At 34.1% G+C, this 18,959-nt stretch overlaps 3 protein-coding genes across 3 annotated transcripts; 1 reads left to right on the forward strand and 2 right to left on the reverse strand.

Moving 5' to 3' along the window:
- The first annotated feature begins 603 nt into the window (after positions 1 to 603).
- LOC147552739 (DUF21 domain-containing protein At5g52790-like) lies at positions 604 to 4,942 on the forward strand. Its single transcript, XM_086666973.1, has 13 exons — positions 604 to 862; positions 959 to 1,035; positions 1,133 to 1,216; positions 1,318 to 1,431; positions 1,558 to 1,644; positions 1,743 to 1,882; positions 1,974 to 2,061; positions 2,523 to 2,596; positions 2,701 to 2,882; positions 2,974 to 3,221; positions 4,096 to 4,142; positions 4,240 to 4,505; positions 4,617 to 4,942. The coding sequence occupies exons 1-13, from the start codon at positions 682 to 684 to the stop codon at positions 4,637 to 4,639; spliced, it is 1,611 nt and encodes a 536-aa protein (XP_086523099.1). The 5' UTR covers positions 604 to 681; the 3' UTR covers positions 4,640 to 4,942.
- Positions 4,943 to 6,704: 1,762 nt separating this feature from the next.
- LOC147552740 (heavy metal-associated isoprenylated plant protein 39-like) lies at positions 6,705 to 7,686 on the reverse strand. The gene is made up of 3 exons (XM_086669357.1): positions 7,538 to 7,686; positions 7,292 to 7,367; positions 6,705 to 7,194 (listed from the first exon to the last, which is right to left on the reverse strand). Exons 1-3 carry the CDS (start codon positions 7,544 to 7,546, stop codon positions 6,893 to 6,895), a joined length of 387 nt encoding a protein of 128 aa, XP_086525483.1. The 5' UTR covers positions 7,547 to 7,686; the 3' UTR covers positions 6,705 to 6,892.
- A 6,511-nt stretch (positions 7,687 to 14,197) lies between these two features.
- LOC147552741 (heavy metal-associated isoprenylated plant protein 39-like) lies at positions 14,198 to 15,057 on the reverse strand. The gene is made up of 3 exons (XM_086669728.1): positions 14,951 to 15,057; positions 14,705 to 14,780; positions 14,198 to 14,598 (listed from the first exon to the last, which is right to left on the reverse strand). The coding sequence occupies exons 1-3, from the start codon at positions 14,957 to 14,959 to the stop codon at positions 14,297 to 14,299; spliced, it is 387 nt and encodes a 128-aa protein (XP_086525854.1). The 5' UTR covers positions 14,960 to 15,057; the 3' UTR covers positions 14,198 to 14,296.
- Positions 15,058 to 18,959: the final 3,902 nt, after the last annotated feature.

Below are 18,959 nucleotides of genomic sequence, written 5' to 3' on the forward strand. Positions count from 1 at the left end.
CATGTCCTCGATTGGATTTCTCCGTTTAAGAACGAAGAATTGAATAAATGTAGTTGAACTTTGTTCATATTCAAGTGTGAATAGAACAGAACTATAAAAGTGACTTGATTTTCGAGAGATGGGTTAGTATGTGTTCTTGATGGTCACAACATATTTACTACTAAAAACTTGATTCAGGTCTTATTCTTCGCACTAATCTAGAACCAAACAACAAACGTTATAAACTATATCGGTTCTCGCACGAACGGTGCAAACCAATCCATGTTTCCAAACACCCTTAAAGTTCTTTCTCTATCAACAATTAGGTTCTTACTTTTCATCACCATTATAGTAACCTAAAACCAAGATATTAGAAAAATTAGAATTATCTTTGGCAGTTTGGAGTTGGAAACTTGGGTCTTTAGTGAATGTCATCCTCCACTTTCCACCACTCCACTTTACTCCATTAGTTTTCTCTCTAAATACAAAAAGCTTATGAACTTTCTTTGTCATTAATGTCAAGTGGGATAAACTAAGATAAAAACATACCTGAATCGAATTCTTTATCATCTTGTTACAGAATTATCTTGTCTCTTAAACCATATAAATCATCTTCATTTTTCAAACATGTTTTCTTCATAACTAACATAACCGCAACCAAGCTCGGCCACATTTTCACATTTTGTTCAGAGCAAAGCAACCATGGCTGCAAATGATGTGCCATGTTGTGAACCCATGTTTTGGATATACATACTTATATGTGTTGCTCTTGTCATGTTTGCCGGCTTAATGTCTGGTCTTACCCTTGGATTAATGTCCCTTAGTCGAGTCGATCTTGAGGTCCTCATTAAAGCTGGTCAACCACAGGACCGAAAAAATGCAGGTTGGTTTCATACCTTTCTACTCTGGAACTCTCCGATTTAAACTTTACGGATTGACAACTCATTTTTCTCACGTTTTTTTGTTCTACCCGATGCAGCTAAAATTCTTCCAATTGTGAAGAATCAACACTTGCTTCTTTGTACTCTCCTTATAGGCAATTCCTTGGCAATGGAGGTATAGATCTTCATGTGCGTGTATGTCTCTGTCAGTTTTATGTTGTTTGGTTCCAATTCTACTCAGATGATTAATGATGGACTTTATGTTGTTTAAGGCACTGCCTATTTTTCTTGATGCCGTTTTACCGGCTTGGGGTGCTATACTTATATCTGTTACACTTATACTTGCCTTTGGTGAGGTAAAATGATCAAACCCTGTAACTCGCAATTTGATTATATGAAAATTATCTATTCTTTGAGTCGCCTAAGGAATGATATCTTCTTTGTTATTACTTATTAGATTATTCCTCAAGCTGTGTGTTCAAGATATGGGTTGAGTGTCGGAGCAAAAATGGCAGTGATTGTTAAGTTACTCGTGTTAGTCTTCTTCCCGATCTCTTATCCAATTAGTAAGGTAAGTTACTTCTTTGTATACCAAGCAGACCAAGTCAGAAATGAAGACGTTTTAGAATTGTCTTTACTTATCATAACATGGTATACGAGATCCACTCAAAGTTTCTTGGGATTCCTTTGATTGTAGTTACTAGATTATCTACTAGGGAAGGGACACTTTGCTCTTTTACGACGAGCCGAGCTGAAAACGCTGGTTGATATGCATGGGAATGAGGTATATTGAAATCAAACCTCATTTCATCTCAAATCTCTTATAATTTTTTTTATTGTCGGTGTTTATTGTGCGAATGTCTTCATTTGGTTCCTGGATAGGCCGGAAAAGGTGGCGAGTTAACCCACGATGAAACAACTATTATAACGGGAGCTTTAGATTTAACACAGAAGACTGCCAAAGATGCTATGACTCCAATCTCTCAGACGTTCTCCCTTGATATAAACTCCAAACTTGACACGTATATCCCATAAATATTTCAGTAAATTATTAGAAATTATGGTATGAATCTCTTTCTATGACTCTTATGGTTTCGTTAAATCTTTCATCAGGCCTACAATGGGTTTGATAATGAGCAAGGGGCATAGTCGTATACCGATCTACTCTGAAACACCAACAAATATTGTTGGCCTCATCCTCGTAAGTACTTCACAATCTTTTTTTTTTTCGAAGGAAAGAGAGGTTGATGTTTTGAGATTTACGGGGTCTGGCTGATTTGTTTGAACTATTTAAGAATCATCGTCATTTTCATGCTTTATGCTAGTGATTGAGTGAATAGTTAGTATTGTTGGCGATTAAGGTAATTTTTTCAGATTTGACTCTATCTAGAAGCATAGTTTCAATGAAGCGAGGGGCGGAACCAGGAATTTATATATTGTTGGGTAATGGTTGATAAGCTACTGTAGCGAATATATCCACTTGGACTAGTTAGTATGAACCCCACAGACGTAGCCATTGTTTGCCTACTAGTGGTCCAACCCTGGGCTTTTTACTTAGTCTATCCATGTCATCTGATCTTCCTCTAATATACTTCAAGAGATTGGTTTTTTGACTTAGACTCTCTTGGAGATTAATTCATGTTATAATTTATCTACTTGTAGGTTAAAAATTTGATCTTCTGCAACCCCCAAGATGCGACACCACTTCGAAATGCAACTATTAGAAGAATTCCAAGGTACTCCTACAATATCTTTTCTGATCATAGGCATAAACTTAAATTCAAAAAACATCAAATATGTTTTTATGTATAGCTAACACAATGTATTATTTATATGATAGAGTTCCCGATCATTTGCCGTTATATGAAATACTTAATGAATTTCAGAAGGGAAATAGTCATATTGCGGTTGTTGTTAAGTCCATGAAAGATGTAATATCGACCCCAGAGAGTAGAAAAGGTTCTAACACGGAAAGGAAAAGAATGAACATGAACATGAAACAATCCCATCTTGAAGAAAATGGTAATGCATCATCTATACGATAATGTTTTGATAATTTTATTTTCACACGGTTTTCTAATAGGTACTTTCATTTGTTTTTTTGTATTGACAGGAAATGATTTTCACTCAGTTATGGCTATTCCTAATTCTCCCTCTGTTAACTCCGAAACGATGAGTCCTAGGTTAAGGAGCATTGTCGAAACAAACAAAGGTACGAGTCCACAGTTGAGGAAAGGAAAACAACGAGGATTTTACGACGATATTGTTGATGCAGATTTGGATTCTCTCTCTAGCTATTCACCAGATGAAGAAGTCATTGGTATTATCACAATGGAAGATGTTATAGAAGAACTTTTACAGGTATTCTACTATTTTTCAAAAAAAGTCAAGTCTCATAGCGACTTTTAAAATTACGGCAAATGCCTAATGTCGAACAAAAATGTTACGGTCTTCAAGGTGGAACCAAGAATTTATATAGGCCGCTCTAATGGATGCACTGACCCGGTCTTAAACCCCGAAAACCTATGAACCTATTACACTCCTGTAAGGGGAGCCATTAGTAGGAAAGGTTGGTCTGTCAACCTCGAGGAGGGGGACCAAGAATTTCTACAGGCTACTCAAGTGTAGGCATTGACCCGGGATAGCCAGAACGTCTTTGGATCTGTCAAGCTCCCTTTAAGGTGAACCATCATTAGGCAGGTGAACCACCATTAGGCAGGTGAACCATCATTAGGCAGGCTTGGCCACCGACCCTCCCAGAGTGGAGCAAGGATTTCCGTTGGCTGCTCAAATAGATGCGTTGGCCTAACCACCTGGGCTAACTGGTGTAAACCCGAAGATATTTGAGGCTCCTTTAAGGAGAGTCATCAGTAAGCAAGCTCGGACTGCCAACTTTTCAGGCATAACCAAGACCTTTTTGCGGCTACTATAAAGGATGCATCGACCCAAGCTAACTTGTGTGAATCCGAAAACCCATCTACTTCAGGAGAACCATCAATAGGAAGTTTGGGCTACCGACCCTTCAAGGGCGGAATCAAGAATCTGTAGTCTACTCTTATGAACTCATTACCCTGCGAAAAGCTTTAAACCCATTAGACACCTTTTAGGAGGATCATATGTGGGCAATCTCTGAGCTACAACCCGAGCTAGCCTACTAGTGGGCCAGCCCTGTTGACCTCTGATTTCAATTATACGACTTTCTACATATCCATTAACAGATACTAAATCCTTGCAGGAAGAAATATTTGATGAAACTGATGAGTATGTTGATGTTCATAACAAGTAAGGGAATTTGACACTTGGTGCATTTCATTCTATTCTTCTTAACTTTGCTCCATTAACGATCTTAATCGATGTTTGGTTCTCTATGTTGTTGCAGGATTAGAATAAATATGTTAATGCCAAGAAAATCACCACCAAGTTCTCCTAGTCTGGTATCGCCTTATCGTTACATAAAACAGACTCCACTTTCCTCTCCACGTTCTTCGTATCATCATACTCCTATACTGCATTCACCTATTTCTCCTTACGTTCAGTCTCCATCTTTTAGACCATCTCTATCTAGCTCTCCTGCAGCTGCAAGATCTTCCCCTGTTGAATTCCAAGGCAATGGTCGATACTCGAAGCTCTCTACTCTCGCATCAAGTATGTAAACAAATAATTATACTACATATTGTTATATACTATGTGAAATATATACTTGTCTTAACAGCATTTTTCGTTTCATATAAGTATTTCTTCGCTTTTGGTTATCAGGTTCGAAGAAAACGATACAATAAAACTAAAGAAAGACCCATCATCGTATAAATATATTCTGTTAAAGGATGGAATTGGAATAATTAAAGATGCTAGCCCTCCCATTGAAGGCAAAATAGGAATGTAAATGCTTGAATGATTAATCGTTAATCCTCTTTTTCATTTCTTCTCTTCGAAAAATATCATGTTATGTTAATGTCATTTGGTTTTCCCTAATGATATTTTCATCAACAAAAGTGTATCATATGATGTTGTCTATTAGTTAGTTTTTTATTCTAATGCAAAAGTCACCATGTCTTTTTAAACAGTGACGATTGAACCTGTTACTGGTTTCTCTCATAGACCTACCACATACGAGTTGAATGAAATTTCTTGATGCCAAACCGAGGCCTACCATATTCGAGTTCAATGAAATTTCTTGATGCCAAACCGATAACTAATATTTCTCAAACAACCACTTATCTTCGAGTGGGCTTGATAAAGGTTATTGTATTTTTCTATCCAGACAAATGTCGATCTTCTAGTATCTTCTGATAAATAGTATGTCAAAAAGTTCTAAATTTGAAAGCATTCAAACACTCCTGATCGGAGCCAGAGTTGATAATCTTAATTTTGTGGCTCATTTTCATAAGAGAATGGACCACTTAAATATTAATTTAAGAACAATCATTTAACTTCAAAATTGACAAATCAAATATGTTTTTAAAAAGTTTATACTTACTTTATAAGGATGGATTAAAAGCGTTTTTGTATTTTTTTTGAGTTAAGAGGAGGTTAGGAAACAATTATGATCCAAAATGTGCCACCAAATTGTTTGTTAACACCACAATCACATCTTTATTCGTATTTGTTAGTAATGAATACTCTCTTAACCACAAGATTTCGATTCAATTATTTGGCCAAAGTTAGTCAATATCAAGTGGGTAAGAGTTGAAGGAAGAAAATATTGACAAGTCCAGCAATTAAGTCGTTTTGGCCCCTCCCCCACTCCCACTCCCAAGTCCCACCAGACACACGCATTTGTACTATATTTTGTATTTTTGTTCGAGTGTATAGGTTGTAACATTATAAATTGTACGAATGTCGGAGACTCGGGAAGAATAAGCTATATGTCCTTCCGATCAAACCACAGTAATAGTCTTATTATTGCGCAAACAAAATTATGACACAAAAATATTCAGTCAAAACACTTAAATTATTCATTTGGTGAAATTAGCTGATAAGTACGGTTTATGATATTTCTTTTTCCCTCTTACTTTATAATAATTTAGAAATAAGAGAAAATGATTTTTGAAAAAGAAAACTCAAAGAAAGTATTAGACCATCGTCAATAGCACGACAAAACACCAAAATTTGTTATGATCTTTCGTGTTCCCTCTTACTTTACGATAATTTAGAAATAAGAGAAAATAATTTTCAAAAAGAAAATTCTACGGACGTATTAGAGCATCCTCACAAGCACGGCAAAGCACTAAAATTTGACGGGTGTTTTGATGTGCTGATGAAGTCCAACGAGATAGTTTTGCTAGTCGCGTCAACGGTGTGACCCGCCAAATTTGGGGGGTGTTCATCAAATTGGTGGTGGATCTAATTATTTTTTAAGTTATATTAAGTCCTTTTACTACTCTTTTAGTTGCTTTTAGTCCTTCTAATCTTTATTTATTTTGCCTTGAGTTCCAAATTAATAAATTTACTTAATTAAATTATCAATTAAAATGAAAATTAAACATTCTAATTATTTGTAATCTGATTTTGTCTTAAAAATAAGAGTTAAAAGTAATAAAAATAAAATTTCGTGTGTGGTTGAAGTTGAATAGTGATTTAGTTGAATTTTTGGAGTTTTTCTTTGAAATCAAAACCTAATAAAACCAAAAAAATTGGTCAAAAGTCTTTTTTGGTGTTCTTTTAGAGGGATCCATAAGGTATGCTCTTATACATACATCTCTTCTATCTATGCATTTTTCAATAATACTTCCATCATTTTCTATTATTCTAATTAATCTTCCTATTAAAGTGTGAGAATAGTTTCACGTTAGATGACTACAAACTTAACGAAAACTATGAAACAAATTAAGAAACAATAATAAATTCATTTAAATAATAATAAATCTTATTAAGAAGATCAATTACTACACATCTTACCCCTCTCTCTTTCCCTCAATTTTACTACACAAGAAAGAAGAAAAAAACACTAATGGTGTACATATAAGTTTCTCTTTTTCTTGAACTATAAGAGAATATGAGATTCAATTTGGAACTCAAATTCAAATAATAATTTAACAAATAACACAAGCATTTGGATTCTCTTCAGCACTTTGAACATAATAATGGGTTGTCAAATGAGGATGATAAGCTTTATAAGCATTTATAATATCTGTTAATTCATCCTTCTCACTTTTCTTCTTATCATCTTTCTTTGGTTCTTCTTTCTTTTTCTCTTCTGTTTTTTCAGGTCCAAATGATACCACTTCTGTAAAATAATGTTTTTTTCTTAATACAGCAACAACATGAACAGGATCAACTTCACCAATAACTGTTAATTTCTTCTCCTTCATATCCACTGAAACTGATCCAATCCCTACAAATTAACAAAATGGGTAAGCTTAATTTTGTTTTTTAAGATCTGGGTTCTGATCATTTTGAACTAAAATTCAAGAATTTAAAGAGAAAGCTACCTGTAAGACTAGTAACAGCTTTCAAGGCTCTCTGTTTGTCTTTATCATCATGTAAATCCAAACTCAGAATAAGTTTCTGTGGGGAAAATTTTTAAAAAAAATTACTCCTTTGTGAAATTTAAACAATTCAAGCTTATAAATGAAAGAATCAATTAAGACCCAGATGAAAACAAATCTAGAAAACTGATTAATAACCACTGATAATCAAAATTTGAACTGAATTTGGATTGAAGAATGATCACTTACCTTAGTCATTCTTTGAAATTTTGTGAATTGATGCTTAATGTGAGAAGAAATTAGAGAGAGAGAAAGTTAATGAGAGAAGAAGCAGAGGAAGAAGATTGGGTGAAAATTGAGATTTAAAAGAGTAAACCAAAATGAAGGGTATTTATAACAAGAAAAGTCAGTCAAGGCGAGTCAAGTTAAGTACTAGTACTATTGACTATTGAGAGGTGTTTCGAGGAAGGAAGTGAATTTCCCTAACACCACAAATTTTAGTGGAACCACCCCAGAGTCTAACAAGTGATTCATTCCTATTTCCCCCCTAATTTATGACTAACTTGAAATTTGGCCCCAGAGTGTAGCACTCCAACTTCACACTTAACTGATGATCTTCCGAGAAAGTTAAGTTTAAATAATGGGATCATGTCTTCGTAGACCAAATTGGAAACATGGACGTATTATAGAGGCCAAAGTTTCTAGTCAGTCACATATGGGGGCGAAATTGGAATTGACCCTCAAAAGTGTAAGATTATGTCATAGCACAGCGACATCATTTGACGATCTCGGTGTTGAAATGTGAGAAGAAACTTGAACTGATTAATAACCATTGATAACCAAAATTTAAACTAAATTTGGATTGAAGAATGATCACCCACCTTTGTCATTCTTTGAAATTTTGTGAATTGATGCTGAAATGTGAGAAGAAACTAGAGAAGAAGTGTGTCAGAGAAGAAGAAAACGAAGAAGAAGAAGAAGATTGGGTGAGAATTGAGACGAAAGAGTAGACCAAAATGAAGGGTATTTATAACAAGACAAAACAAGTCAATGGAAGTCAAAATAGGTACTAATGAGAGGTGTTTCGAGGAAGGAAGGGAATTTAGGTCGAACTCCACACATTTTATTCGAACCACCCCACAGTGTAGGATTAATTCCAATTTGAACCCAAATTCGTTATCAATTAAAAAAATTGTGTTTACATATCTGTTCCACGTTGTTACTTGGTTACTCACTTACGGTTTTCCCGACAAGCGTAAAGGGGAAAAAGAGGGACAAAAACATTTTGGAAAGAAAGACAAAATATAAAGTATATGTTGACTGTTAAATTTGACTACCGAAATTATAATTTTAGAGACTAATTTAGAATGATGGGCAGTAGTAGAGACTAAATTTTGGGGGTTAAATAGGAATTAAGCGGAAAGTGTAAGATTATGGGGTTAGTTCCATTTTGGCCCCTTATAGATAACCAACTCACCAAAACGGCCCCAGGAAGATGACTAACTTCCAATTTGGCCCTTTGTTACATTTTTCTATCAGACGTTAGTGAGCTGATTTTTCTCACCAAAATCCTCTGCCACCTGTTCCCACCCATTCTTGAGAACCCATAAATGAAAAACCGCGATTCAGATTCTCTAGATATTGTTGTGTTGGAATAGCCATCTATTAATCCATTGAAGGTAAACCCCATTTTCGTTATCTCTCTCTAGATAAAGAGTACTACTATCAATAAAGAACAAACCAAATCACACCTCTCTATGACTCTATCTATGATTTTTGTTAGTAATATAACCTTATTATCCACTTTCAAATTTTGAAAATTAAATAAAGTTCATTAGTTTAACAAGTTGTAATGAGTCTTCTAACCCCAAAATTTTGGCTGGCAAGGAAGATACATGCATGAGTATTTTTTCGTAAGAACATCCTGCTCACTAAAGTCTGACGAAAAATAAAAAATAAAAAAATGGGGGGGGGGGGGGGGGCAAGATTAGAAGCTAGTCATCTTTAGGGAGCCATTTTGATGAGTTGGTCATCTTTAGGGGGCTAAAATGAAATGAACCCTAAGATTATGTCCCATTACTCAGACATACTGTAGGTAGGACCTAGTTTGAAAAACTTTTTGTGGCGGGCGGAGAAGTAAGAGAAAATTGGTCCAACACTTAGAATCTAGAACTTGGAAGATAAATAAGAGACTTAAGAGTTGTTTGACTCATGAAGATAATAAATCACTACTTAATGTTCTCGAACTCAAACAAACATTATTTGATTTCATTATAATTACTTATACAACTTATATCCTAAGAATTTATTTTCACATTCTATGAATGAAATGATACGATTTCTACGGAAATGTGCTCACTTATTGAGCATCTGAGATCCCTTCCATAGATTTGTTCTATTTGACATGGTTGTCACACAATGTACATGTTTAGTTGGGAAGACCTGAGATTAGTTTCACAAAAAAACATTATTCAACATATCCATCTACAAACAAGGTTATTATTCATAGTAGTATATACCACATTTAATTTAATTTTTATATTGAAGTTTATCTAATTTTTTGTGAATATATAGAAAATTCACACCATATTATTTTGACAGGATTTAACTAATAAACTTTTAGAAAAAGGACTTAATACCTCAAATCATTCGATGATATTTTAATATTTGACCATATTTAGTACTTCACCATATTATTCTGACTGGATTTAAATTGTAATTTCTGTCAAAGAATGTATGCTTCTATATTATTATATACAATAAATAATTTATTGACGTTATGTGAATACTACGCTAAAAGAGTAGATGAACATTAGTTTACACCAGATACAATCTTTTAATAGTTTGTAGATATTTTAAGAAAAATGTACCTGTATTTTTTTTTTAAAATGTGTAATGATCAAAATTCAAACGCCGGAAGTTGAATCTAAATTCATAGTTGTAGTGTTTCAGTATGTTAACATTCTTTTTGCATCAAGTGAGTGAAAATGAACAACTTCCAACAAAAAAAAGATGAAAATCTTTCAACAAAAAAAATGAAAATGAACAAGATAATTTTGTTTATTAATTTATCAAATGCAACTAAATTCAATTTGTTTCTTCATTTAGTTTTTTTTAAGTGAATTGTTGATCCATTAACACAAAAGAGGTAATAGAGTCAAAAATTCATCAACAAGATTGACCTAGATGAATGACATTCTTATGTAATTTTTGTGAATGAAACATCAAAATGGCATTTGATGGTGTTTGGTGGTGGCAGAATCCATTCCTTAATAATGGTGGAACAAGTGTCCTCTTGTCAGTATGATCCTATGAGTTTTAAATCTCCTTTTGTGTGGGGGATCCTATGGCCGTGGAAGTTGGAACAAATCCTAAGAGTTTTAAGTGTCCTTTTGTCTGGAGGATGATGTCAACGGGGCGGGTTTGGGACGGGTTACCTCTTTCCCAAGTCCACCCCGTTAGTAAACGGGTTTTACCATTTCCGTCCCGATAGTTAACCGGGGTGGGTATTTAATTACCATACCCGTTCCGATTAGAAATTACTTAACCATTACCGACCCGCCCCGCCCCGTTTAACATGAAACGGTGCGGGGCGGGTCGGATTTAAATATAAATTTCATATTTTTATTTCAAATAAGTTAGATTAATCAAAATAATATAAATATTATGACCAAAATTTTATAACATTTTGGTTTTATCAACTATAAACACTACAACTTATTACATAATATAAAATATAAAATAGTTAAATTGATGTTATAAGATAAAAAGTTTTAGAAACCTATTGTATATATAATACATAACATATATAATCGGGGCGGGGCGGGTTTTACTACCTAATCCCAAACCCGCCCCGAACCCGGTAAATGGTTTTATCTTCATACCATTACCGTCCCATTTAATAAACGGGGCGGTAAAACCCGTTCCATTAGGGGCGGGTTCGGGAAAAAACCCACCGGTTCGGACCAAATTGCCACCCCTAGGAGGATCCCATGGTGGAAGAAGTTTCCTGCAATTCAATTTGTTCACACTATCACTATTCACTAGAGGTTGGGTGAACCGTGTTATTTCGTCATTATAAAGATATTTTTCTGATTTCTCTATTGACTTCATTTAATCATTGTTGACTCGTTTACTTTGAGACTTCTTCGTCAATGTCGTTTATAATTATTCAATCTAACCAGATGTATTTTAATAATCTAGGCCACAAATAGAAGCTGTGTGTGTATGAACAAGTTTATTCGATAATAACTTCTAAACTGCCCACTTATCTTACGTGGCAAATATACAACCTCTGATTGCATCACACAAGCCTAAAACTTGGTTAAACTTTAGATGTAAACTACCTGCAAATAGAATGTCCTGTAGTCCAAAATTTCGAACATGTATTTTATTAAAATCGTGGTTATAGTTTTTAGATTCCTCTAATAGTAAGACATGAAGTTATCAAGTACTATATTTTAACATATATGTGTTCTCGAATCGGGAAATTCATATCAATAAAACCATTTTATCTTACGGTTTTGTCTCCTCAATTCCATGCCAATATTATAAATTACTACCAACAGTCTTAACCATCGGCCTAACATAATTTCCTGATCTTATGTGACCACATTTCAATTTTTGATTGTACTAATGAAGTTTTTAGGTTGTGGAAAAGTTGTACGCAAATTGAGTGTTATGTTGAAAATATATAGTTTTCGAATAAAAGACCAATTGTAAAGGTCAGTCATAATCCTCGTATTTCAACAAATAGATAGAAGAAAAAGATTGGTATGTGGGAATTTTTTCTTTTTTAAACTTAATAACGATATCCACTTATTTAGTGACCTTATTTATACTACTATCCAAATATACAATGAAGATGGAGCAAAAAAGGACTAGCTTTTGAAACAATTTCATCTTTGACAAAAAATTCAACACAAACTCAACACTTTCATGCCAAAATCACCTCCATGATGAGTACAACAGGGACATCCACAGAAAATTGAACATTGACTTAAATTTTAAAGGTGTCTGTCAAATTGGTTCTAAATTTTTTCATACCAAAATTAATGTACAAATTAAATTAATGGTCCCTTCAACACAAACACAGAGAAAGGCAGAGGAAGAGAGAGATGTAGAATCAAACCTTGTTCCCGAATAGTTGAATACGTTCGGTTTATGTGTTCGGTGGAGCAACAACGCTCGTAGTTTTGGGTCACACTCATTTACAAGTTTTACAATTTTAAATCCTAATTTAAATCCAAAATAAATGCCACATAAGTAAAAATGATTCTTGCAACTAAAAAAAAAAAGTAAAAATGATTGGTTTTTGAGTGTTGCAAAAAAACAAACTTAATTATTCATATGCATCGAGTGTCAATTAAATTTGTATGTTTTCAATGGAGATCTCAAAAAGAACTCTAAATGAGAAACATATCATTCATTGATTCAATAAAAATAAATTAGATATGAAAAAAAGTTTCTTATTGGTTTAAAATATAAAAGGTGTTGACCAAGACAATTGAGATAATCAAAAGAAAACTCAAATATTGAGTTTTTTGGTGAGATATCTCAACATAAAAAATGTCACATCATTAAGATGTTGATTAAATGTTGCATTGGAGATTGTTTTTGAAAAACTTAATTTAAAAAATGCCACAGTACTCTGACTGTCCGACATATTGTTGGACCTAGTTAGTTTGAAACCTTTTGTGACGGGGTCGATTTGGGAACGAGTAAATTGGTCCAGCACTTGAATCTTGACCTAGGAAGATAAGGGAGGTGCTAAAGTTACTTAGAGGATGTCATGTTGACTTATTTTTCACTAAAAGACGAAGTTTTTTCAAAGTTTGACTACGATCTAGACCGTTCTTTTACCCGGATGAGTCAGCATGTCATCCTCTAAGTAAGAATTCTAAGTAACTTTAGTATTTCCCAAAAGATAAACACCAGTTGTTTCAGTTATGAAGATTAAAAATCATAACCTTTCTTAGTCTATCGATGTTGTCAGAGGCAAGAAACATTATCTAATTTTATCATATATAACACAATCATTTACTTTTATCGTAATTTTTTTCTTTTCTTTTGGTAAATTTAGGCCATTGCCTGATTTTGTTAGCTACTAGAGCAAATATTAATGTTGCCTAAATATGCCGCCAACGTTCTTACAATGCAATTCAGAGTCTCATAAGTATCCATAGTTTGATTAAACTCAAGCTTGAAATTAAACTTTGATAATGAATGCGCAACATTATTTGCCTCACGAGGGCAATACTTGAGTTCCACTCTTTGAAGTGCAGCCGAATCATCTTGAATATCAGTGATAATAGCTCGAATTCTCCATGGTGCATTATCTGAGTGATCTGAACAAGCTTTTATGACAATTATGACATCTCCTTCAATGATGCACCCATACTGGGGAATTTTTTCGCCATGTATACAACCAACTGTGTTGCCCAAACTTCAGCTTTCATTGTCGTTGAAGCTACAAAACTTCTCACAGCAGCCAGGGGCGGCCCAGCCCAAAAGCAACCAAAGAAGCTTCTTTGGGCCCCAACCTCATTAAGGGCATATTCTTGAGAATTCTATCGGCTGTTACGGTTAGAATACATTGAATAAAACTAGGAAATTGACAAGAGCCGCGATATAGTTCAACGGTTAAGTACTTTGTACAAGTAGTAGAGGTCGAATCCTCCCTCACATATGATGGAGAGAACACATCCATGCCTCCCTAGTCTTTCTACATGGACAGAATAAGCGATCGTTATTTTCATCACATGTACGGAATAAGTGATCGATATTTTCATCCTACTCACAAATTGAGAACCTCATGGATACCTGTGGGTTAAACTTTAAGGTTCGCAATTTTGTTGGAAGACATCGTGTAAAATTCTCTCTCTCTCTAAATTTTACGGACACTCGAAAGAAGAAAAAAAAATATATTAATGGTGTACATATAAGCTTCTCTTTTTCTTGAACTATAAGAGAATATAAGATTCAATTTGGAACTCAAATTCAAATAGTTTAACAAATAACACAAGCATTTGGATTCTCTTCAACACTTTGAACATAATAATGGGTTGTCAAATGAGGATGATAAGCTTTATAAGCATTTATAATCTCTGCTAATTCATCCTTCTCACTTTTCTTCTTATCATCTTTCTTTGGTTCTTCTTTCTTTTTCTCTTCTGTTTTTTCAGGTCCAACTGATATCAATTCTGTAAAATAATGTCTTTTTCTTAATTTAGCAACAACATCAACAGGATCAACTTCACCAATAACTGTTAATTTCTTCTCCTTCATATCCACTGAAACTGATCCAATCCCTACAAATTAACAAAATGGGTAAGCTTAATTTTGTTTTTTAAGATCTGGGTCCTGATCATTTTGAACTAAAATTTATTGAAAATTGGAATTTAGAAAGAAAGCTACCTGTAAGACTAGTAACAGCTTTCATGGCTTTCTTTTTGTCTTTCTCATCATGTAAATCCAAACTCAGAATAAGTTTCTGTGGGGAAAATTTTAAAAAAAAATTACTCCTATGTGAAATTTAAACAATTCAAGCTTATAAATGAAAGAATCAATTAAGACCCAGATGAAAACAAATCTAGAAAACTGATTAATAACCACTGATAATCAAAATTTGAACTGAATTTGGATTGAAGAATGATCACTTACCTTAGTCATTCTTTGAAATTTTGTGAAGTGATGCTTAATGTGAGAAGAAATAAGAGAGAGAAAGTTAATGAGAGAAGAAGCAGAGGAAGAAGATTGGGTGAAAATTGAGACTTAAAAGAGTAAACCAAAATGAAGGGTATTTATAACAAGAAAAGTCGGTCAAGGCGAGTCAAGTTAAGTACTAGTACTATTGACTATTGAGAGAGGTGTTTCGAGGAAGGAAGTGAATTTACGTCCAACATACAAATTTTAGTGGAACCACCCCCACTGCCCCCACAGTAGTCTAACAAGTCTGATTAATTCCAATTTGCCCCCTAATTTGTGACAAAATGAAAGTTTGGACCCAGAGTGTAGCACTCCAACTTCAGACTTAACTGACGATCTTCCGATAAAATTAAATTTAAATAACGGAATCATGGTTTGGTAGACCAAATTGGAAACATAGACGTATTATAGAGGCCAAAGTTTCTACTCAGTCACATATGGGGGCTAAATTAGAATTGACCCTCGAAAGTGTAAGATTATGTAATAGCACTGCGTCATCATTGACGATCTCGGTCAGTGTGGGACCTACCTAGTTTGAAAAACTTTTTGTGGTGGGCGAATTTTGGTAAGACTAAATTGGTCCAACACTTGTATCTTGACGTAGGAAGATAAAGGCCGCGGCTTTGGGGAATAAAGAAAATTCTCCGGGGAATAAAGACTTTTCTTGAAACTAGTCAAATAAGATTGACTTTTTATGTTTCTTTTTATTGCTAAGGGGCTTCTAATTTTAGAAAATGCTATAAAAAAGGCTCCTCCATCTCATCACCTCTCTTTGCCACTTCATCTTCTCGACACCTCATCATCTTCTCCGGCGAAAGTCGTCGGCCGGCCAATTTTCCGGCCGGCGACCTTCAAACATAAAAAAAAATCTTTTTCTTTTTTATTTTCTCTCTCCTCTCTCTCTCTCTCATTTTTTTTCTTTCTTTTCTCTCTCTCTCTCTCTCTCTCTAGAACAGATCTAGAAAGAGAGAGAGATCAATGGTCATATTATCCGAGACTGAGAGAGGTTAATTCTTACCCTAATAAGCCTGTATTTTGGTTCGTATTTCTTAGCATTGTCAACCTAGTCATAAATCAATCCAAACCCGGTAGATTTTCCATCTCCAAAGTGAGTTCGGAACTTGAACACGAAGATTGAATTAGGGTCTTTCACTTCGTACGTCTTCCCCAACTTCTCTTTCAACTCAGCCTACAAATTTACACGAATTAGAAACATGAATACCCTAATTCAAACTTACCAGCAAAAAATAAGGAAAAGGGGAGATTATAATTTATATACCTTTGAAACATTTGGTCTTCCTGGGCTAAAACTACCCTAATTTATATACCTTTGAAACATGAATACCCTAATTCAAAGTTACCATCAATGACCTACAATCAAAAAACACATAAGAAGAAGGTCAATTAGGGCTAAAACTATTATGCTAAGCAGTTTAATTAAAAGAACTCACGAATTGCTTCCTAGAGAGAAGTCTATTAGTCATGAACTTCCTAGAACGGATCGTCACTGCCTTGGTATCCGCCATGATTCTGATCAGAATAAGAAATCATAAGTTAACAAACTGATAACACAAGTATAGGTAATGATTAAGAGTAAACAAACAAAAGTAAGATCTATTGATTCAAATGAATGAAACCCTAATCTCGAGAACAGACCTCTCTCTAGATCTGTTTTAGAGAGAGAGAGAGAAAAGAAAAAAAGAATTAGAGAGAGAGAGGAGAGAGAAAATTTAAAAAAAAAAATTATGTTTGAAGGTCGCCGGCCGGAAAATTGGCCGGCCGGCGACTTTCGTTGGAGAAGATGATGAGGTGTCGAGAAGATGAAGTGGCAGATGAGATGGAGGAGAACTTTCAAAAAAATGTATTCTGTGTTCCCCTTAAAAATTTATTCCCCGGAGAATTTTCAAAAAAATCTGGATTCCCTCGAGAAATTATTCCCCGGAGAATTTTTTTTATTCCCCAAAGCCGCGGCCAAGATAAATAGCAGTTCTTGGCTCATGAAGATTAAACACCATAAGTCCATTGCCTTTCCTTTCAAAAAAAAAAAAAAAAGACCATAACCTTTCCCAGGAAGCCAATGTTTTTCCTTTTTTGAAATGAGCTATATCCTACATTAGGCATTACATGACTATGACACATTATTTGACGACAACCGGCAAACCACAGAAGTTAAATTGCAAATGAAAGAGGTGTAGAGCCCAATAACATCTAAAATCCAACAAACTTGTTATCTATACCTTTGATAACTCAAGTTCAATAACTATTGATTTCACTTCCTGTGGGAATCAGATCTGGGACCTCCAAATTTTTGGAGTTTATGTCAACACTTTCAACCACTTGGATGACCAAGTGTTGATCCAGGAAACCAATGTTGTCAGACGCCGAGAATCATTATCTAATTTTATCATATATCTCATTTTAATACAATCATTTACTTTTATCGTAAAAATTTACTTGACCTTCTCTCTATACATTGGTAAATTTTTCGTGAAAATGTGTTTAGTCATTGACCTGACCTCCCTTTTATAACAAGTTCCTAATTGATTAGATAGTAGATAGTGATAGTCACCCGAAACATATGTTTAATAGCGAAGGCGTTGTCAACACTTCGTTGTCCATGCGGTTGAAAGTGTTAAAATAAACTCTAAAAATCTAGAAGTCCCATATTCGATTTCCAAAAGAGGTGAAATTCATAAGTTTGTGGACAGTTTCTTGAAAAGTAGACGAACATTACGTTTACATGACACATTTTTTTAGTAGTTCGTAAATACTTTAGGAAAACAATGTCTATGTTCTTGCAAAATTTGTGTAATGATCTCAACTCAAACTCAAACTCAAAACTGAATCCAAACTAATAGTCGTAAACTTTAATGTTATTTAATGTGGCAACATTCTTTCTATATCGGGTGAAATTGACATGGCTAATTTAATCTACTTGTTAGTATTTAAACACTCTTATTCAATTTGTGTCCCACACTATCACTTGAGGTTCAGTGAACCGTGTCATTTTGTTGTTATAAAGATTTTTCTGATTTCTCTATTGACTTTCACTTGTTCGTCAATGTCCTTTATAATAATTCAATCTAACCAGATGTATTTTAATAATCAAGGCGGCAAATAGAAACCGTGTGTGTATCAGTGTATGAACAAAACTATTTGATAACAACATCTAAACTGCCCACTTACCTTACGTGGCAAATATACAACCTTTGATTGCATCACTCAGTCTCAAGCCTAAAACTTGGTTAAACTTTAGATGCAACTAGCTGCAAATAGAATGTCCCCAAAATTTTCAAACATGTGTTTTATTAATAGCTTGGTTAGAGTCTTTAGATTCCTCTAATAGTTCTTTTTTTTTTGTTGAACTATTCCTCTAATAGTTAGACATGACATGAATATATCAAGTACTCTTACTATATTTTAACATATATGTGTTATCGAATGGGGAAATTAAAATATGGAAAACGATTTTACCAAGATTTTGTCACCTCAACTTCATGAGATATCACAAATTACTACCAACCGTCTTACCCATGGGTTCAACATAATCTCCTAATTTTTAAAGATTTCAACAAATAGATGTTTCAAATTGAAAAGATCAAAGATTGATGTGTCTTTTCTCTTAAACTTTATACGATATCTAAAAGACGACCTTATTTATCTATATACAATAAGAGATGATCAGAGTATCTTTTTTAGAATATACCATCTTCTTAGATGACTAAGATTACTTTTTCTACAAAGTTTGAAATTATATCACCCAAATGAATATATGAGGGTTAAGATTATATTTCATAAACTTGTCTCCAAGAATTAAGTTTATTGAACTATTTCATAAACTTGTCTCCAAGAAGTAAGTTAATGGACAAACTTTTCAACCTCTTCTAAGAGTAAAAGACATGGTATACTTTGGGGGTGATTCTTGTATTTACTTAAATATGAGTAATTAATTTTTTCTCTTCCT

This window comes from Eschscholzia californica, unplaced genomic scaffold (genome assembly GCF_041429995.1).
Source record: "Eschscholzia californica isolate CP2 unplaced genomic scaffold, dmEscCali1.0.p SCAF_3, whole genome shotgun sequence".
Taxonomy (NCBI): Eukaryota; Viridiplantae; Streptophyta; class Magnoliopsida; order Ranunculales; family Papaveraceae; genus Eschscholzia; species Eschscholzia californica.